The sequence below is a fragment of the Thamnophis sirtalis genome, unplaced genomic scaffold (genome assembly GCF_051295495.1).
Source record: "Thamnophis sirtalis isolate CommonGarterSnake01/CBP01778 unplaced genomic scaffold, rThaSir2_p1.2 scaffold_6, whole genome shotgun sequence".
Lineage (NCBI taxonomy): Eukaryota > Metazoa > Chordata > Lepidosauria > Squamata > Natricidae > Thamnophis > Thamnophis sirtalis.
In genome coordinates this window covers 24676536-24699509 of record NW_028261386.1, presented here as the reverse complement: position 1 = coordinate 24699509, position 22974 = coordinate 24676536, and the positions used below count along the sequence as shown (strand labels likewise).

The 22974-nt window shown below is 39.7% G+C and overlaps 1 protein-coding gene across 1 annotated transcript in view; it reads right to left on the bottom strand.

The window, feature by feature from the left end:
- The window catches only part of ELP3 (elongator acetyltransferase complex subunit 3), a 102401-nt gene that overhangs the window by 24168 nt on the left and 55259 nt on the right, over positions 1 to 22974 (bottom strand). The window contains exons 11-13 of the mRNA XM_087717439.1: positions 19825 to 19915; positions 15749 to 15814; positions 10447 to 10674 (exon numbers count right to left, since the gene is read on the bottom strand). Of these exons, the coding sequence (XP_087573565.1) occupies positions 10447 to 10674; positions 15749 to 15814; positions 19825 to 19915 (385 nt within the window). The remainder of the gene's footprint in view (positions 1 to 10446; positions 10675 to 15748; positions 15815 to 19824; positions 19916 to 22974) is intronic.

Below are 22974 nucleotides of genomic sequence, written 5' to 3'. Positions count from 1 at the left end.
CACGGCCTCATGCAACCCTTTGCCAATGAAAATGGAATTCGGAGCTCCATTTTCACTGGCAGAAGCACTGCAGGCCGGTCCTAGGCTGTTTCCAGGGTGACCCTGCGGGCCAAATCTAAGTGCCAGTTCCAGCCCTTGGGTCTTGAGTTTGACACCCCTGTATTAGATGAAATGAATGGATGAGTGCAAACAATCTAAGAATAAATTGAACCATCCGGAGATACAAGAATAGATGCGAATGGTGATGGTTTGGTGATTGCTTAGAGAAAGATATTATTTCAAATATGTCATTTACACATAACTCTAATCATTTCTGCAAATGGAAAATAAATAAATAGAAAAGATTATCGATATGCTTGCTTATAATGAAAGACAAAACACCTGTGAAAGCTACATTGGTAATGAGATATTCTGGATATGGGGTAGACCTTTTTTTTTGTAAAGTCAAAAATGTCTCTGGGAAAATGGATGTGGAAGGAAAAGAAAGATGTGAAAAACACAAGTGAAAGTAGAATGCATGGAGAAAAAGAAAATATTAATCATATAAAAAGCATTAGACTATATATTTTTAAATTTCCAGACAAAATGTAGAAAGAGGGTGTGGTAGCTGCTTGGAACAGAGAAAAAGGAATTATTTTATAGAATGTCACACGGGTATCTGGAGAAATATGAACAAAGATTTTTGCTGGCGTGCAAAAATAAAAAAGGGTTCTGGAAATGCAATTACTGTAAGGGAATATTAATGCAAAAAAAAATGAGAATGAAAGATATTGCATGTCAATAGAGGATAAAATATAGTTTCAAGGAATATAGTGAAAGAACAAGAAACAAGATTAAGAAGCAGAGAAAAGGCAGAGTGGTTTTAATGGAAATAATAATTTAGGTGAAGGAGGCTAAACAATGAGCCGCCAGCATAGTGAATGGAATTAAAAATAATAGAAATCAAATGATGTGGAAGGAAGATGAAATAAGAGAATAATGATGGAATATTTTAGGGATCTATATGGAAATAAAATAAATATGTTGAAATATAGAACTAAATTGAATATTGTGTTAATGTCTAAGAAATAGAGGTGAAGAATAAATTTTCAATCAGAAAAGAGCTGGAAGGGATCTTAAAGGTCTTCTAGTCCAGCCCCTTGCTCAAGCAGGAGACCCTATACCATTTCAGAAGAGAAACTATCCAGTCTCTTCTTTAAAACCTCCAGTGATGAAGCACCCACCTTCGGAAGGCAACTTGTTCCACTACTTAATTGTCCTCACTGTTAGGAAGTTTTTCCTTAATTCCAGGTTGTTTCTCTCCTTGATTAGTTTCCATCCATTGTTTCTTGTTCTGCCCTCTGTTGCTTTGGAAACTAAATTGACCCCCACCTCTTTGTGGCAGCCTCTCAAATACTGGACTACTGCTATCATGTCCTCACTACTCCCTTCTTTTCTCTAGACTAGCCAACTCCAAATCCAGCAACTATTCATCATATGTTTTAGTCTCCATGCCCTTAATCATCTTAGTTGCTCTTCTCTGCACTTTTTCCAAAGTTGTCTCAACAACTTCTTTGTAACGTGGTGACCAAAACTAGATACAGTATCCCAGGTGTGGCCTTACTAAGGCTTTATACAGTGGTACTCACACTTCCTGTGATTTTGATTCTATGCCTCTGTTTATATAACCAAGGATTATATTAGCCTTTTTGGCTGCTACCGCACAGTATTGGTTCATATTCAAGTGATCGTTCATTAAGAATCCAAAGTTCCTCTCATAGTTACTGTTTTTGAGCCAAGTTTCACCTAATCTGTACTTGTACCTTTGGTTTTTCCTGCCCAGGTGTAAAACCTTGCTTTTCTCCACATTAACTTTCATGTTGTTGGATAGGGCCCATTGTTCAAGTCTGTCAAGATATTTTTGGATCCTGAGCTTACCTTCTGGGATGTTGGCTATTCCTGCCACCTTAGTATCATCTGCAAATTTCATGAGTTCCCCTTCTATTCCTTCATCTAAACCATTTATGAAGATAAAAAGCAATGAAAATACTTAAGAATAGTAAGCCTGCAAGTGTAGATGGGACAATTAGAAAAAAAAATTAAAATATGGATATGGTTTGGTCACAGAGTGGCTGTGCAAGTTATTTAATATAAGCTAATTGGTGTAGGCTAATTCTGCTGAATGCCAGGAGTTTGATTCTGACTGGCTCAATGTTGACTCAGCCCTCTATCTTTCCAAGGTTGGTAAAATGAGGACCCAGACTGTTGGGGGCAATATGCCAACATTTGAAAACCACTCAGAGAGTGCTATAAAATACTATGAAGTGCTATATATGTCTGAGTGCTATAGCTATATGATTGTGAAGATTACAACTATGTATGGCAACTGGAAGAATACCTTGATTCTAAAGATCATAGCATTCATTGAATGCAAAACTCTAGAGACATGACTTGCTATGTTTTCCGGAAAAATGTTTGAGAAAAATCTATCTGACAATGAGCAAAATTTGGGAAACGCAGTGAGGTTTTATGCTGTGTGGAGTATGAAGTGACCAAATGTTGGCACTTTAGTAACTCACTGAGAAAGTATGAATGGGAGAAAGTTGCTGCATTGTAGATAAAGTTGTTTACCCCAAAACTGAATAGTATATACATACAGAGTTAGTTTTGTCTAGATTAGACTAGAAGCTTGTAATTAATTAAATTTCAGGACACAACTGCTGTAGAGAATACACAACTGAAATCCTATTATCGATTATACATACCTAGACACTTTTGCCCACAATATTACAAAATGCACTGCCAGATTCCTAGGATAGAGCAGTAACTATTTAACTAATACAAGAAGCAGAAGAAGAAAAGAGTTTCCCCAGGCTGGGAACAACTACCTTTGTCTGCTGAAGACGCACAAGGGGTCCTCTGGGGATATGTAAATGTAGATTCTATGGCTAAAATTTTCATTTGACTGAAGTAGTTACTTGGATGAGTAACGAAACATCTCAATGTAATAAACTTTGGTTCACTTGCCATGATTTAACCTTTTTACAAGTCCTCTGGGGATATTGTAACATCACTTGAAGGAGCAGGGGGCTGAGTTTTTTGTGGCCTTTGGGCAGCTGTTTCAGGTTTTTTATTTTAAGTAAGAACAGGACACTTCTGAGAAGCAAACCAATTCCATCTTTGGCTATTTTACCACTTAACTTTGACAGTATGATCTTCTGTGCGTGTGTTGTGGGCTGTTGTCTGCCCACCCATGAAGAAGAGATCCACAACAATTTACATTGGACATTTCTCAAACTGCCGTATCCAGCCAGTGAACTGGGGGGGGGGGGGAAATCCTGATCAGCAACTCCAGGCTGGTACACTAGAATAACCCACTGCAACAGAGATTTAGAAAACAAAAAGACAGAACATCACTTGTCCCATCTAGTTCTGAACTAAAACCGATTCAAACATATGAGATCCAACTCAGCTTGGAACTAAAGCCTTTCCACCCATAGATCTTAATGATTGGCCTGTACTTTCTTACAGACAATTGTCCAATGTCAAATGATAACACACTAGCAATACAGACCATCTCAGAAAGATGCAGAAGAAACAAACGGTGTAAGAATAGCAATTTTCAAGTAATGGCACCCTCTGTGTACGCTGATACCATTGTTACAGGATCCTGTAATGTCAATCTACACAACTGGGGCTTCATTTGTTTAATTCATAATATTACCTATGATTCAATTGTCAGTCACTTTGTATAGGACAAGCAAGCCAAGCTCCACTCAAAACAATTAATGCACACAAAATGGCATTTCTCAATTCTCAATTTCGCAATATTAACACAAGCACCATTTCATTTTCCTACAGTGTTGTTTTGTTATTCCGTGCTATCTAGCCGACCACAACTCGCTTCAGCTCAGGAAGGATTTGAAATGGCCTAAGGAAATGACTTGTGTGATTTTATCTTCAACTTTAACGTGGGCAGTCCAACTTAAAAATAAAAGGAACTGCATCTAAAAAACATTGTAGAAGAACACTTTAGCTTGTAAATGTACCTGTTATAAATAGGGCCAATTATTTTCTGCAACTGACTTATCAGATAAGGAAGCCTTTTAAAAGGCAATATAGTTACAATTATCACGTCATGTTTATGAACATATGATGTGGCTGTTCCTCCAAAAATAAAACTATTTTTTACCAAGCTCCCTCAGGTCGTTTCACCATGACAACCATGTCAATTAAATGAGAAATCATGACAGGGAATCGTCTATGGTCATGAAAGGCTATATTTCTGGTTAAAACTGCATAATTTAACATGCTTTAAGATGAAAAGAATGAAGGACAGGTAAAATTAGTTATGTTTGTGTCCATCTTTCTTTTTAGAACTCAAGTAGACGTACAGGTAGCCCTCAACTTACCACTATCTGCTTAATGCCCGGTCAAAGTTACAACAGCTCTGAAAAAATGACTTACAACCAGTCCTCTTACTTACGACTATCGACGTAGCATCCTCATGTACACATGATCCAAATTTGGGTGCTTGACAACTGGCATGTATTTATGATGGTTGTAGCATTCTAGGGTCATATACGGTAATCATCATCTGCAAGCTTCACTAAGCAACCATGTGATTTGATTAACAACAATAGTCAAAAGGTAGTAAAACTGGACACAATACACTTAATAATCACCTTGCTTAGCAACAGAAATTCTGGGGTCCCAACTGTGGGGATAAGTCATGGACTACCCATATATAGTATTCCATCCTTCATTTTTTTCCCCTTTTGGTCTAAAGGAGTGCCCCCCCCCAACCTTTTGGGAACTAGGGATTGGTTCTGTGGAGAGAGGCTTTTCCACGGACTGGAGGGGGAATGGTTTCATAGGCTGCCTGCATCCCATGGATGGGCTTCTCTTGTTTGTGAGGGTTGGTTTCTGCTATGCTATGGACTGGTACTGGTCCATGGACAGGGGCTTGGGGACCCTGGTCTAAAGCCTTGTGCAACAGATTAGATTGGCTCAAGTCACCAATAAGCTTTCATGGGTGGGGTGGATTTAAACCTAAATCTCCCTAAACTTAATTTCCCTTTATCATGAGCCAAGGTGGCACAGTGGTTAGAATGCAGTACTGCAGGCTACATTGGCTGCCTGTCGGCTGCCTGCAATTTGGCAATTCAAATCTCACGAGGCTCAAGGTTGATTCAGACTTCCATCATTCTGAGGTTGGTAAAATGAGGACCCAGACTGTTGGGGACAATAGGCTGACTCTGTAAACCACTTAGAGAGGGCTGTAAAGCTCTGTGAAGCAGTATATAAGCCTAAGTGCAGTGGTGAGTTCCTACTGGTTCAGCTGAACCAGTAGTAGTTTGGCAGCCTGGGTTGCTGAAACCGGCGGCGACCCAGGCCTGCCACGCCCCCGAACTGGCTCACTGGGCGCCGCCGTTGGCACCACCACCTTGTTTTTAAGTTCTGCACATGCGCAGAACAATTTTAATTGCACTGTGCATGCATGCACAGCGTGCACAAACCTGCAGTAGTGCCTGCTGGAACCCACTCCTGCCAAAATGCTATTGCTATCAACTAAGAGAAAAGCAAGTATACCAGGCCAGAATCTTTAGTGGGAGATTTTTGTTTTCTATTCTTCCTATGGGTTATTAAGCTATGCAGAGGACTGAGGCTGCTACATCTCCAAGTCTTTAAAGTAGCATCTGTTGTAACATGGGGTAACTAGAATGAGAGAATGATATCTTCTGATATTGTCCTCTATTTAAAAAATGCTTGGAAATGCTCCTAGTAAGACAGCTTGATTTCCCACATGCCTAAATCAGGATATATCAGAGTATTACCTGCGTTATTTACTAAATTTAAAGAAGAGATCAAAACACGGTTTAAACCAGGTCTAACAATAGCCTGATACATATCCAAAAATGCGCAATCGTGTAGCAATGGACTTTCTCAACAACTGTGGAACACATGAAGGCTCAGCTGGCTGAAAAACTGAGCTTACAGACAGACAGGCAGTTTAGGGGTGAGAGGCGGGAAGAGTCTGGTCATTTTGATACGTATAGATTTGTTGATTTCGCATTAAGATTTTGATTAATGTAAAATGAGATAGCAGAGAGTTATGTCAACTTTATAAATGGGTGTTGACTTGGCAGCAGAGGAGCAGTCAAAACTGCTGGTCATGGCAGCCCAAGAAGAACAGTGTGGTTGAAACAATTGTGCCTAATATATTTTTCTGTTGCTTAGTTGTACCAGTAGGAATAGACCAAGGTACAAAAAAGAGTTAGAGGAAAAAATCCAGTCCATTTTTTTCAAGAAGATCCATCCATAAATTAATACAGCTTTACATGACCTATGCGCTATGCAGTATTCTATTATGCTCTGGGAATGTCAAGCATGGGAGGGAAAGAGGAAGCAAAATAGTGCCATTTCTGGGGTACCGCAGCTACATTCCTCCAGTCCATCTATGTGCGTCATCCACTCAGGACTTCGCTTCCAATCTATTTCCCTTTATTAGTGCTAGCTTTATTCAATTGATTTTTCTCCCTTTTGTCTTCCACGTGCGTCAAACACTTTTCCACTCCTGGCTTTTGAAATTTCACTTTCGGGAAATAAGAATTCATTTTCTGCTCTTTCCCCTACTTCTCTATTGCTGCTGCCTCATTGCCCAGGGTTATTAACATCAAACAGAAGTCACATTCTAATGCACATACGGCCAAAAAAAAAAAAGAACGCTTCAAAACACCTCCTTTTAAATCGCAATGACTTGAATTGAAAACATTAGGTATATAAAGTGCATGCTGATAATTTCTCTATTCTGGCTAAAAGCTCAAAGGTGGCGAACTAATGATCACATCCAAGAGACACTTAATTTAATATTTACTTAACTGTATTCCATTTATTTAGAGAGAAAAAAGCAATGATGGGAAGCAGCTGTACAGCCCACATGGCGGAGAATTGAGGTAATGGAAAGGAAATGCACTATAAACACATTGTGAAAACACATATTTATTATGGTAAGGCAATAGCAATACCATTTAAACTTATATATCACTTCATAGTACTTTACAGCCCTCTCTAAACAGAGAGTTTACAGAGCCAGCATATTGCTCCCAACAATCTGCATCCTCATTTTACCAACCTCGGAAGAATGGATGTCTTGTGTCAACCTTCAGCCAGTGAGAATCGAACTGCTGGCAGTCAGCAGAATTAGCCTGCAATACTGCATTCTAACCAGTGTGCCACCACAACTCACAAGGCAATTCCATGGACGTTATCGTAACTGGGATTGACATGAGGCAATCTGGGTCTTATCAACCTAGCCAGGCTGTAAGTGGAGGCTGCCCTAGGGTTGAATAAACCAGTGTGCAAAAAGAACTTTCCACTGTTCAGAAAACCAGAGTGTCACTGAGAAATTTAAGCTAGAAATACCCTTGCCAAGACACTAGTTTTAGTGCCAGAACAAAAATGTAAGTAGAAAAGATCATCTTTACAAAGTCTATCTTTAGATGGAGTGGAAAGTGTCTGCTAAAGGGTGTGTGTGTGCATGTGTGTGTGATGGATTACAATGAAAGGGCAGTTTCCCATGAAGGAGGGGGTATATTCCAAGAAGAGGGGATGAGACAAGAGATATCACAGCCCAGAGCTGGATCAGAGAAAGAGATTAAGTATAGCCACTCCTTAGAATCTTCCAGTGGATATTCATTAGGATTACATAGCACAGGTTTAGTATGGTAAGATTCTGCCTCTATGGTATAAGCAATTCAAAAACTGAGCCTTAGCTGGATTGTTCTATGTCCTTCTTGGGTTGGGCGTGATATCAATCCAGAAATAAATAGGGTAAAGACTCACTTTAGTGAAGCCAAATGATAGAAAAAGAGAGCCAGTTTGGTGTAGTGATTAAGGCATTATCCCGAAAAATGGAAGGCTGTGAATTCTAGTTCTGTCTTAGGCACAAAGCCAGTGGATGACCTTGAGCGAGTCACACTCTCTCAGTTCTAGGACGAAAGAAATGGCAAACCACTTCCAAAATATTGCCAAGAAAACTTCAGGAGCTTGTCAAAGGAATTGTTAGGAGTAAATACTGACTCAAAGACACATGTGCACACATACCCACTGGGGTGGATTCCAGCAGTCACTACTGCTGGTTCGCTGGTGGATGCATGGCACACAGGCGTGCTTGTGCGCATATGCGCAGTACAATAAAAATTGTTCCCACCACTGATACCCACAAACAAATATGTATGTAATCTAGTCTTGTCTCACTTATGGAAGAAAATTATGGCAGTTGTAATTGAAGACACATGGAAAATATCAACTTAGAAAACAATGGAATAGATTCATAAGAAACAATGACATATATCAATCAGGTGCTCCAACAATTAATTCTATTGGTCTTAATAATTAGTAGTAATTTTACCCAAAGTCTCCAACAAGGAGTTGGTTGGACACTGGCATCAAATCTAACTCATTTATTTTATTTTATTTTTTTGGGAGTCACAGGAGGCATAGAAATTTAATAAATAAATAAAGTTCACTAGGATTTACTGCAAAATATGCCTATAAAGAACAGCTTTCTGATTTATGTAGAAGCGAAACTGCTAATATACCAATATTAGAGAGAGCAAGTATTAAGAGCAGGATGTCCATGTACAGGGCGGGGCATAACCTTTTCCTAGGGGGTCACAGCAAGATCGACAGCAGTTTACAACTTCCGCGACACCTCATTTTAAAGCCCATAAAAAACTGAATTGAATGAGCTATTAAATGTTAAATTTGCTTTAAGAATGGCTGGAAAATTCGATTTGGAAGAACAAAGGATCATTGACAGAATAAAATGCATTGCCTTTCGAGAGGCTCGCGATGCTGGAGCGACGTTTATCAATCGAAAATGGATTGCAAACAAATTGAAACGTCATCCGGATTGGGTTACTGATAATTGGAAGTGGAAGCTCTGATGATTCAGGAGCAAGGTCAAAATCGATATTCGGTTGAAACTTTGAGAATGAATTTGGAAACTGTGTTGAAAAATCTGGAAAATCGAACGGAACTGTTTGAAGATTTGTTGTGTTCTTATCCACCTCGTTTGAATGCTGTTCGAAGGGCTAATGGTGGTCATACTGACTATTAAATCGTGTCAATAAACTCAGTTTTTGATGGGCTTTCGAATGGTGTATGAATTATTTGTGTTGTTATTACAAGTGTTGCTGTGACCCCCTAGGAAAAGGTTATGCCCCGCCCTGTACTTGAATTCTGAAATTATTGTACATGCATTTTGCTATTATTTATTTACTTAATTACTTATGCCATCTCCCCTATAAGATGACTCTATTAAGGCCCAAATATGGGTATCAAATTAAAATTGGTAGCATTAGAAACACTGAACAGAATATACAGGAATCATGGTTCAAACAATGAGAAAAATGTTATTTTGCAACATTTACATTTGCCTGTTTACAACTTGACATAAAAGGCATTTTTCTCAGCCCAAGGGAAAAAATACTTTTATATATATTTTAAAGACTTATGAAATATTTTTGTATCTAATTTCTGATTTTTTCACCATAACACTTGACAAAATTAAAAAAGGGAAATGTTTTCTTCATACTTTTTTTTAAAAAAAAATTCTTTCAGGAGCCACTATTTGTCTACACTTTGTTACAAATCCCTAGCATTTCACCTGTATGCACTGTACAAGGAAGTTTGCACAGTCATTCAAAAGAAACTGTAGCAATGGAGACTAGCATGAGAATAGACACAGAAAGCAGCACTAAAAAGATACAGGCTGCAGGAATATAAACATTATTGAAATAACGTATATAAGTGTGTCATTGATTGGAATGCAAATAATGCTACTGTTAAAAAGACCTAATTAGGGTTCTACTATGTAGCTAATCTTGGCTGATTTCAAAAACGTAAACAGAAGTACTCCTCTTTTCTATTTTGATATAAAACTGCCAGGAAATACCAATTAACTAGATTAGGAATTTAATTGAGGGCTGCATCAGGGCTCTGGTTGACCACAGGGGGCTGGGTATGCATGGCCGACTGGGTGGGTGTGGTCAGCTTCATGCCGCTCCCCAAACTGCTGTCATGTTTCCTCTTTGCATTGGGTAGACCGGGCTGAAGCGATGCGGGTAGACCGGGCCAAAGCGATGCAGGCCAGCCCCTCACATTTTCCAGGACAAACCGGTGGGCTGTATCCGAGCACATTGTGTGCCACATCTGGCCTGTGGGCCTTGTGTTTGACACCCCTGCCATAGATGAATGCAGTGACCAGCTTCATCCATCTTATTGCCAAGAGAATTAGTCAATCATCTGGAGTTTAGTTTGACTCAAAGGAGACTTCACTTACTTTTATATTTATTATAAAATGATACCCTATTCAAGAGCTCAAATATCAATATGTATCAAATGCAGATGGATTAATTCTATATGTTGCTGCCGCTGTTCACTTTAATAAGCTGCAGTTACCTGATGCTGGAATTTAGAGGGATCTCGGCTGCTGACAGGAACCACACTCCCATAGACATGGAGTTCCCGGACAATGGAGACACCACCCTTCAGCTCCGGTCTGAAGGTGTCCTCCGAACATTTCCGCAAACGTAGAAGTCCAATCAGGATGTCCTGCTCAGGATCTTCATAAGAAAGAAAGGTCTCCCAACCACTATTGGCCACATAGTCTCTCCGGACCAGCTCAACCTGGTCAAAAGAGAAAGAGCCAAAAGGTTGATAAATGATATTAGATAGTAGCCACTATAAACATTGTGCAGCACTCAAAAGGGACCAAAGCCAATTTCATGGTAATGCAGGCAATTCTTTCTGTGTGCAGGAGAAAAGTAGCATGAAATAGTTTCACAATGTGCGGGTCACAATAGATGGATTTTTAACATCTAAGAGAAGAGTCAAAAAGTGTGATTATTGTCTTTCCACAGAAGTTAAAATGTTAAATGAAAACATTTTTTTTGGTGGAAAATCACTTGAACACTTCTCAGAAGAGAACTCAGCGTTTGCCGCCTCTCAACACCGTCTGCTGAGAATATATGAAGAAGCATCATGCTTAGCCACAACTTATGCATTTTTTGCTTATAGTTGGCCACTGAGGGAACAAAATGTTACAGAAGAGATTTTGATTAGACAAGCATCCTACCTTTACAGAAGGTAGGATGCTTGTCTAATCAAAATCTCTTCTTAGGCTCTTAGCACTCCAGAAGTTTTTTTTTAAAAAGGTAGGGTTTGAACAACTTCTGCCATTTCAAGCAATGTAGATACAAATAGTCCAGTCACTAGAATACGAAGACTATGGGCCCCTCTACATGCTGGTCAGCCCAAATCTGGAATTGAAGCCATGCTTCAAATACTGTGTAGTTTCTGGAGGTTTTCACAAGATGAACTTGTTAATTGCTGATTGGTTATAGTTGGGTTAATTCAGTTGCTGCTCTAGAGGAAACACTTGAAGACAGTTCTACAGTATCTCCGTTGGAGTTTTGTTATGCATTAGTGAGATTTCCTGCCTTGCCCCATCCCTCCATAGATCCTCTCTTGACTTCTCATCAGAGACCTCTCAAGGATCTCTCTTTCTGATCCAGATCTGATCAGCTGAGATACTATCTGGGCAGAGGAGAGGAGCTTCCATTATATAAGCCTCTGCTTGAGAGGATTCAAACACAATGTCAGTGACAGCTTGTCCTTCTATGTATCTATGCTTGCTGAGACTGCCCCGGTTTCTTCACCTTGTTCCTGCTTTGTTGCTCAAATACCTGAACATCTATTGATCCTGGACTTTGAATTCTAGACTCAATCTTGATTCTGCTTGTGGTGATAGAGTCTATTATAAAACCTTCTTGTTGCTTTTGATAATCTGATCATATATCTGCCCATGCTGCATAAATCTTGATACAGAAGATGATGTGATGTATTTGGGATTATTTCATATAAACTGAGTGAGATTTAAGAGCTGACCAGCTGTAAAGCTGATGAAACTGTAAAGCTGATGAAATGTAAGGCAGATGCAATGAAGATGAATCAGCATTGGTATAGCCAGTTGAAGATATGAAGGGGTCCACAAAAGTCTTTACCACTTTAGGAGGTGTTTATATAAGGAAGCCAGGAGACGGTGAATGTCTTTCTCCTTATGTCCACTGTATCCATTGTTAAGTTCTCCATGTAGAGTTAAGAAGATTGATTACTTGTCGGGTAATTGCTATCGTGTATATTTCTGTATATGTTGTATATAAACCACTGTTAAATATCTAAGTCTCTGTGTGCTGTGCTTTGCTCCTGGGTTGTCTCCTAATAATAGTCATGCTGCAAATGCTCTGACACTCAGGATTTCCCAGAGTTTTGGGAATAGCAATAGCACTTACTTATATATCGCTTCACAGGGCTTTTCAGCTCTCTCTTAGTGGTTTACAGAGTCAGCCTATTGCCCACAACAATCCTCATTTTAGCTACCTTGGAAACTTGAGGCAAACTTGAGCCGCTTAGGATTGAACTGCTGGCAGTCAATAAAGTTAGCCTGCAATACTGCAGTCTAACCACTGCGCCACCACAGCTCTCATGTTTACCTTGCTCAACAGTAGTAACTGTGAGAGGGATCTTGAAGTCCTAGTGGACAACCATTTAAATATGAGCCAGCAGTGTGCAGCAGCTGTCAAAAAAGCCAACACAGTTCTAGGCTGCATAAACAGAGGGACAGAATCAAAATCACGTGAAGTGTTAACATAACTTCATAATACCATTCCAAGTGTGGAATACTGCATTCAGTTTTGGTCACCACAATGTAGAAAAGATGTGGAGACTCTGGAAAGAGTGCAGAGAAGAGCAACAAATATGATTAGGGGACTGCAGGCTAAAACATATGAAGAACGATTGCAGGAACTGGGTATGTCTAGTTTAATGAAAAGAAGGACTAGGTGACATGATAGCTGTGTTCCAATATCTCAGGGGTTGCCACAAAGAAGAGGGAGTCAAACTAGTCTCCAAGGCACCTGAGCGTAGAACAAGAAGCAATGGGTGGAAACTAATCAAGGAGAGAAGCAACTTAGAACAGAGAAGAAATTTCCTGACAGTTAGAACAATCAATCGGTGGAACAGCTTGCCTCCAGAAGTTGTGAATGCCCCAACACTGGAAGTCTTTAAGAAGATGTTGGATAGTCATTTGTCTGAAACGGTATAGGGTTTCCTGCCTAGGCAGGGGGTTGGACTAGAAGATCCCTAAGGTCCCTTCCAACACTCCTATTGTACTGTATTGTATCATATGCTATGGCTCTCTCAAGTTTAATGTTTTAAGCATAATCTAGGGCTTAAAGATTTTAATTTTATTTCCCATCAACATCTAATGGAAAATAACCCTGCTGCTTTTAATTAACATAATCCATTTGCTATAATATCCTATGATAGAATTTCCCAATCAACTTGAGCTAAGAGTGCAATAGCATTGTTTTAATTTGCTTTCACAATGCAAGAAGAGTTGGGATCATGAATACTTCCAGGCAAACCTTGAAAATGCAGGGATACCAGAGAATATTAATCTATACCAGGGGTGACAAACACATGGCCCATGGGCCAGATGGGTCATGTGCTGGCCACGCCCACCCCCAGTTTAGCGAAGGGGGGGAGTCCCAATATGTCACGTGATGATGATGTGACGACGTGAGCTTGACACCCCTGATCTATACCCTGTATTTCTCACATGGAAGAGGAACTCTCCAAGGCTTTGTATAGATTGTAAAAAAATTGCAGCAGCAGGACAGACAGTTCTGGGGGCAATATGCAATTTGAGTTGTTTATCTTTGACTTTAATCTTCTTCCAAGGTTAAAATATCAATACATAAAATAAAATAAAATAAATTGAAATGTGCAGCTTAAAGCCGCCAATACTCTGGCAACTAGTTCAGCTGGTGCTCTCCGTATGTCATAAAGTCGGGTGGTTTATACCACCAATGTTCAATTGGCGGTATTCAATTCTTCTTCAAAGGCAGTTGCATCACAAGCATCTTGAAGTTTTAACCTGCCACTAGTGCAAATTGGCTCTCTTCCCCTGCAACCAGTTTATTAGCCAAAGCTATTAAGATTCATTCCAGGGTTCTGCTGCCACCTGAGCCTCCTCGGTCAGAACAGAATGGACACCTCCTTTCAGAAAGATCATGTTCCATAGCCATAGCATCTAATCTGTATTCATCTCAACTTTGTTTGATTTTGCCCACTTCTAAACTATCTCAAGGAACCAGAGTTCCATGGTGGGTTATTATATTCCTGGACTAAGTAAATAGAAACAAAATATTTGTAATTATCATCCACAGCTGATTATACTGTGGCATATTTTATAATTTCAACATGTATTTGTGTGCTGTCTCATTGAAAGATTCTAGGCAGCTTTCATCTCATAAAAACATACCACAAAGCAACATCATGTAGCCACAATAAATCAGACACCCCTCGTGCCCCCACCCCCAAAAGCACTTTCCTCCAATTAAATAGCATTGTTTGCCCTGGAGGGCTCTCTGTAAAAGCAGTGTTTTCACAGCTTTCTGGAATGTTAACAAAATGTTAATAGAATGTTTTCTATCACAGACCCAATTATGGATAAACATGCTTTTTGAACTGGAAAATAATTTTCTGAGCCTAAATTGGCTGAGATGTTTGGTAACATGTTTATTTGACTTATGCTAATTTTATTTGAAGTAGATTTCCCTTCCTCAAATAAACATTTTTAAAAAAAAAAATTTTTTTTTGCTAATAAAGAGAGCAAGAACAATGGTTCTCAGCCGTCTATATCTACAACTGCATCTGCCAAAAGAGCCTAGATCTCACCAGAAATAAAAAGGTATGGGGAAAAAAAAGGATTGGATAAAGGGCTCCCAGGTTAACTTTTTCTTGCTGGATTCTCAGATGCTAAAAAAAAAATGCCTTTAGGATAACGATGATGGATGAGACAGATGTTCAGCCAGGACTACTTCCCATACTACTGGCTGCTCAGAGGGACATTTCTACCTAGAAGGCAGCTGTTAAAATGAAAGGAAAGGATCAATGCCCAATAAATCTTTGCAACAGTCAAAGCTGCCCTGTGGGAAAGGAGACCATTTGGAATCCTGTCAATGGGCATGCATGGGCCAATGCCAAGATCAGTGCCTAACAGAAGTTATAAAAGAAAGGAGGCGAGTTATGGGATGGATGTGGGACAACCCCAGTTGGCTTGCAGAGAGGAATGACACATTGCCTTTCACTTCTGATGGCTTCTGCTGCTGCTAAGGTGCCAAGTGGGCAATTGTTCAACTCCCTAGTCTAGCAATAGACTCGATGGCTATTGCAAACCCACAGCAGCAGCATTTTAAATTCTGGCAGATGCAAAGTAAGCATGATTTTTCTTCTTCCAGGAACTGTAAAACTGACAAGGATGAGCAAGAGTCGAAGTAGATTCCGCGTTAGACAAAAACGCTGGGTGAACCACAGTCAGCAATGTGTATCAAGAGATGCAGTTGTGCCTTTTCTCATCAGATGGACTTTTAGACATACTCCGCATCCCACCTAATTTGGTTCGGTTTCAATTTCTATTGATGGTACATCCATCACCAGTTGAGAATTACTAGCTGAGATGTTTTCATTCAAGACATATTCACTGTTATTTAGACTACTGATCTGGCTTGATAAAAGGCAGGTTCCTTTTGTTACTTTGGGAACAAAGACAAGCATTTCTTTCTATCTCAACCTTTATAATAGAGTGTCAAGTTTGTTTGTTTTTAAAACACTCACATGAAGGAAAAACAAAGCTCACCTGGTAGGGTCTGACTTTGTGATGTATCTCTTGTATTCCAACTTCTCTTGTTCTCACATCACGACACTAGATAGGAGGAGTAAGCGATAAAGCTTCAGATAAGAAGACAAGAATTGCAACAGGGAATGTATTTAGGCTAAGGAATACTGCCCTCATCATCACCATCACTTCCTGCAGGGTTGAAAATTAAGTTAGAATAGACAAGATGACAATTTGAAGGGGAGATTTCAAAATAAAAATGCTTACTTCTCCATTGTAGGATAAGGAATGGAAAGCCTGGTATATAAAATAAAAGCCCATCCATTGTAAATGTTAGCGGACAATAGTTTTCTTGAGCGATCTGCATCTTATGGAGAAATGTATTGATATTTTTTTTTAAAAACAGCCAGGTGAGAAGAAATTTCTCATCAAATATGAAACACCAATGTTAACTGTATTTTGCACTGGCTAAGTAAGGATTGAAGCAGAGAAACTCCTGAAAAATTTGTCATAAATGTAGAGTGTGCTTTCCATGAAGGCTTAGGGGCTGAAATTTGCCATGCTTTTCTAAGAAAGTCTTAGGGGAAAGAATCTTTCAAATGTGATGAAAAGTACCATACTTTTTGATGTATTAGATGCACTCCCCCCAAAAAAGTGGGTAGAAATGTATGTACATCTTAGACAGCGAATGTTGCTGAAGCCCCGCCCACCCACTGGCCTCCACCCTTCAGCTTCTGCCTCCCAGCAATTTGCCTCCTTGTAGCAAACAGCAAACAGTCTCGTCAGCTTCAGCACAGCCTGATTTAGCACGACCAGCTGATTGGTAGTTGGCTCGTCCTCCTGGAATACCGCCTATCAGCTGTTCCAGACTGTGGGGATCGCCACCACCCATCGCCACTCAAACACGCTGTCAATCAATGCCTCTGCACTTCGTGTTTTCAGCCTCTGCACACACCATTTTTGGCCTCCGGATGTTGCATTTTTGGCCAGTTCCAGGCAGCAGGGATTGGCAGCAGCAGCAGCGATCCCCACCACCTGGAACGGGCTGAAAATGTGATGCAGAGAGGCCAAAAACGGGGCCATGTAGAGTTCATAAATGTGCAGAGGTGGCAATTGGCGGCGATGTGCTGTGGTGATCCCCACAGTCTGGAATGGGATGAAAATGTGACACGCAGGGGCTAAAACGCGATGCGCATAGGCCAAAAATGTGACGTGCAGAGGTGGCAATTGGCAGTGATGTGCTGTGGCAATCCCCACAGCCTGGAACAGCTGATTGGCACTATTCCAGGAGGATGATCCAACCACCAATCAGCTGCTTGTGCTGAATCAGGCTGCAATAAAGTGCTGAAGCTGATCAGGCTGTTGGCTATTTGTTGCAAGGACAGTAGCCAGATGAATACTGATGGATGTTGGTAGGGAGAAGCAGATTTTTTTTCTAGTTTTCCTCCCCAAAAACTAATATGCATCTTATATTCCAGAGCATCTTATACTCCAAAAAATACAGTATCATGTTTATTCTGCCCGAGTTTATATTAAAACAGGACAAGCCGCTTGTGTTTAATTCCTGTCAAGCACAGCAGAATGACTTGTATAACAGTTTAAGAGAACTGTAATCCAAAATTTCTAGAAGACAACATGGATCTGATCTATAAATCATTTAGTTCAAGTAGTGTGGTCCCCAATTTTGGATGTACAAGTGACATCACTGGCACAAAGTATCCAAAATATAATAAGCTCAGCTTGGTATAACAGTTGTGCTCCTTTTTTAATGGGGAAGGAGGGAGAGGGAAAGAATGTGACTTCTAGATATTTGTAAAATGGTGATTACCAAGGACCAAGATAAAGTTAGTGCTCTACCTCATATCTTGACGGCCTTGAAAACAGTCTAGAAGTTTGAGGCAATGTTTGAGAAAAATGCTGAAAGAACCAAAAATCTGAGCACAGCAGACTGCTTCTTAAACATCTATTATCAATTTCTAAGCAGAAATCAAGCATTGTTTTTAACCTTAAAGCCATTAAAAACTCCTATTCAGCCATTCTCAGATGAACCTCTTCAGCAATGATGATCTTCTTCAAGGAATTTTCAGTGGAAGTAACAGTTCATCATTTATCTTCTGTACTACTAATGTTGCTGTGAATCTTGAATAGGTGCCATGCAAATCTTGATTTAGCCAGCATATTTATCATAAACCTGGCTAATTTGGACTAATAATTGTCAACACTTTTGTTCTGCTACAGCAAGTTGCTGAGAATGCAAGCCTCTCAGCTGGGCCTATAAAGTAAAATGTGACATTTTCCTCTGCAGTAGGTTCGATAGGAAGAAAGTGCTCCTGGGCACTAAGACACTTCCAAACTTGTGGTCCTCTAGGCTCCCGATGGTACCCAACATTTTAAAAAGAAAAATAAATAAGTAGGATCCTGGCATGTGGCAAAGCGCCAGCTTCAGTAAAGTAGCAGCCTTCTATTATAGTCATCTTTGGAGGATGCATCCACCATATGCTGTCAATGTTCCAAATATACTTTTGCTCCAAATGATTATTTATTTCTATCCTATATAAATACATTAAATACACCAAGGGAGAACAAGCAACAATGAGCTTTGCTTAACAAGGGAAAAAACATTTTAAAAGCCTTTTTCCATGAACAAATACATTTGGTGGCACTTCACCCAAATCCCTTTAGTCTTAAAGAGATTATAAATTATATTTGTATAGTTCAAGCTGTAAAGAAAAGCCATCTAATGTAAATAGGAGAACTTTAGGCAAGACTGGTCTTGTTTTAATATATCTGCAAACACAGAATAGCTTTTTATAAATCAGCTATATCAGGGGTCCCCAACCCCAGGGCCCAGCTCGGTACTGGGCTGTAGCCTGTTTAGAACTGGGCCATGCAAACAGTAGGCGTACATACTTGTGCACACAGCTCCATTTACACGAGTAACAAGTAACAAGCACGAGTAACGGGTTCCTGGGGAGGGCAGAAATGAGCAAAAAATGGGCCGTTTTTTGCTCAATTTTGCCCCAGCCCCCAGGAGCACTCTGTAAGCTTCCTAAGGGCTATCCATGCCCTTTCTTTGACAAAAAATGGGTCCGTCTTAATTAAAAATGGGCTGGTTTTTGCTCATTCCCCCCCCCCCCGGGAGCATTATACAAGCCTCCTAAGGGCTATTCATGCCTTTAAAAAAAGGGGGCCATTTTTGGGAGGTTTGCAGAGTGCAAAACCTTAAAAAAAAAGCCTCTTTAAAACCTTGGTGCATCTTATACTCCGGTGTGTCTTATAAAATATGGTAAGTCAATAACTATAAATGCCTATAGAATGTTCAAATTATTAGACTTATTTTTTAAAGACTGCTTTATTATTGTTGTAGACAACAAAATGAAGAAGCTTTTTAAAATAAAGGCTTGATTTGAAGAGGCCCCATGCTATTGTATTTTCTTTTAAATAGCAGAGAATAACTATACTTCCAGAAAGCCACATCAATTTTAACAGCATTTGTACAAGTATAGTCTGAAATGTAACACCACAAACAGTGTATATTGTCTGTACTGTTTGCTGTTTGTTGCAAGGAGGCAAATTGCTGGGAGGCAGAGGCAGATTTTTCCCTTGTTTTGCTCCCCAAAAGCTAGATGCCTCTTATACTTTGGAGCGTCTTATACTCCGAAAAATATGGTATTTATTTAGGTAGAAAAATCCAAAATCAGAAGCGTAGGTTTCTTCTATGCATTTGGGGAGGGGGGGGAACCCAGCAGGATGGAGTATATTTATCCATCATCACAATGATGAGACTAACAATGTTCATGCAACTAATCTGTGATGAGGCAATTGTTTCAAAGGACTTCAGGCTGCCTATTATATACCCTTCCATAAAAAAACAAGATTTCACTATTTGTAACGATTCCTTCTTCATGGATCTCTATGGCTGCATCAGACCTACGAGTGCAGAAAAATACTTATTTAATGCATTTGTATGCTTCCCATCTCTCTACCAGGTGACTTTGCACAGATCTTGCAAAACAAAGCAATCATTCTTGGTACAGATAAGAATAGATACAAGTCTGGTAGACTTAAGAAATACAGAATAAAATTATGTGTTTTACCTCTGTTCCCAAGTCCTTCATCCTAGCCAAAGCCAGTTCTCTCAAGTTGCCATGTTCCACCCCAGAAGTGACTAAAGGCATTGGGATATCTCTGCAAGAAACAGACCCTCCATTAAACAAAAACATAACTTCAAAAAATTAACCATCAATGCTTTAAATATAAAATACAACAGTTCTTTGTCTACTACTACTTGGTTGAATCAGCAGGAATTCATCCCTGCATTGTTCTGGTGCTGTTCTTGATACATGACTAAGAGTTTGCTGTCTTTGCTATTGCTTTGACTTATGACCATTCATGTAATAACTATTCAAAGTTACAACAGCACTGAAAGTGACTTATGACAGGTCCTCACACTAACGATTGTCATAGTATCCCTGTGGTCACATAATCAGAATTCAGGTGACAGGCAATTAGCAGGTATTTACAATGGTTGCAGAATCCCAAGATCACATGACTCCCAGGGGCCATATGACAAGCAAAGTCAATGAGAGGAGTTGGATTTGCTTAATGACCACAATGATTTGCTTAACAAGCATAGCAAAAAATTTAGTTGCTAAAATAATTCAGATAAATGTGAGATAATTCCAAATATAACACATTTGTTCTTTTGGAGAAGCATTAATATCTTGAATGGTACTGTTGCTTCTTCTGTTGCCATCTATTTCCTGTCCACAAACATTGTGTTGTGACTTACTCTGGCAACAATAACTGAACTATGAATATTAAGAATAGCGCTGTTGATTTTGAACACAGATCCACTGCACCAAAGTTTGGTTCCCAAAATATCCAAATATGGTAAATGCTTCCAGAAAATGTAGAAATATCCTACCCAATTGTTTATCTCCATTAACTAGACTAGCATTTCACAACTTTGGCAAACTTGGCCAGAGAATCCTGGGAGTTGAAGTCCACACATCTTACAGTTGCCAAGACTGAGAAACACTGAGCTAGATTTCAGAAAGGCCCTGCCTCCGGACACAAAAATATCACACTGCCATAATTATTTGCAACCATTTACTGGCTTGAGATTCAAGAATTTGCTTAACCTAAAGTTGAAGATTATTTTATATTTTGAAGCAAAAAAATTCACAACAACTGGACAGCTGCTAGAGATCCAGATAATAGCACTGTGTAATCATTTGGGTATTATACTTGGACCAAGACCCAGGTTCAAATCCTCAGCCCTACAAAAGAGACCATTTGTTCTCAAACGAAACTTAGTTCACAAGGATCAAGTGACGGAAAAATATTTTTCCCACCAGGGTATTCTGCTTTGGGATTTTGGAGAAAAGGCAAAATATAGTAAATAATATAAAAAGTTGAGCTGAAATCTTAATATAAGCTTTGATCAAGTAAAAAATGAGTGGCATAACAGAAAGAGAAAATTGAAAAGGAAAACATGAATATGCTACAATCATTAAGAAGAGGGCACCCAGTGAAATCTAACAGTGGATTATATGTTCCAATTCATTGCCATTCTAGGGGGGTGTTAAAGAGAATTACACTTTTGCAATATAATTATGCGACGGGGGGAATTGATGGTTAAGAAATATAAAATATAAATAAATATACGAGTGGGAGATAGGAAACCCCTTACTTCATCTAAAGCACCCTTCCAGGAAAATTAACATGGACTAGAGACATAAACATTATATTGGGCCTATGCTGTGTCCATACGGCTTTTTAAAAAATTGGAGATGAGAACTATGGGGTCATGCCAGATTATTGACAAGGGAGAGGGATGTTAGAAGTCTTTTGGGGGGAAGACATGGCATACATGTAAGAGAGTAAGGTACAAGAGACAGCAAAACCAAAAAGGCAGCATTTCTGAAACTTTCTCTTAAAGTTCCAATATGTCAGGCTGAAAACTGCTATCTTGCTATAAGGAAAATGAAGAAAAAAGATCTGGGGACTACAAAAGTTGGGAATGTAAGAAAAAAAAGAGGATTGATGATGAGAAGGTACGGCAGACTATCACGACAGATTCTCCACCCGCTGGCACGCTGGGGCTTAATTCCCTCACCCCCTGCTCTCTTCTACATCAACCACCTAGCCTAGCCTCTCCCCCAGAATACAGTAATAATTAGCTCACTCATTAATTTATTCAGCTGGGCCCTGGGAGTAAATACAACCTCATCTTGTCAACAGACATTAACAGTCTTCAGGCAGTAACAGTTAAGAGTTAATAAGCTCTTCCCTGCTCCAGCTAAAGGATACATTGGAGGAGAATGCAATTTCTATCTAGGCACGTTAGAACATAGGCAGCCGTCAGAGAGCTGTGCTTCTTTCCAATTACCAAAATACTGCAGGAACCCCAGGCTGTTGCACGATTCACCACAGGGATGTCAATAAAACCACTCTTGCACCCTAGCACGTAGCCTACATAGCAGTATCCACTGAGCTAGTCTATCATCTCTGGAAAAGTGACACAGTGTATTGGCGTGCCCGAAGGCCTTGGGTGGCCATCTGCTGTGAAACATATTTTCATTTCTGTGTAAGAAGAGGATGTGACTCAAATCAGCATATACACATATGCAAATATGGCAAATTTGAAGAGTGTAAAGACAAATCTCCATTCTCCCTCTCGATTGATGTCAAAGGTTTAAGGTGTCCTCGCTAGATTTTTCCAGCAGTGAAGACAACGTGGGATGTCACAGGTCCGTTTGCTGAAGTTTACCTGCTCAAAGACTTTTCTAATATTTTTTTCAACAAGGCAAGGCATCAAATAGAAGCCATGTGTTAGGCAAGGCTTATTGGATATGGCAATATTACAAATGAAAATTTAAGAATAGAGCTCTCCTTCTACCACTACATAAGTTGGCATTTTAGCTGGTGTCGAGCAGCTGTTATTGGGGGGGGGGGGGATAAAATCAGAGGTTGTATTCAGCAGGTTCTGACCAGTTCTGGGGAACCGGTAGCAGAAATTATGAATAGTTCGGAGAACCAGTAAATACCACCTTTGACTGGCCCTGCCCTCATCTATTCTCTGCTTCCCAATCCTAGCTGATCGGGATGGAATGGAGATTTTGCAGTAACCTTCCCCTGGAGTATGGAGGGAATAGATATTTTACAGTATCCTTCCCCTGCCACACCCACCAAGCCACACCCACAGAACTGGTAGTAAAAAAATTCGAATCACATGACTGGAT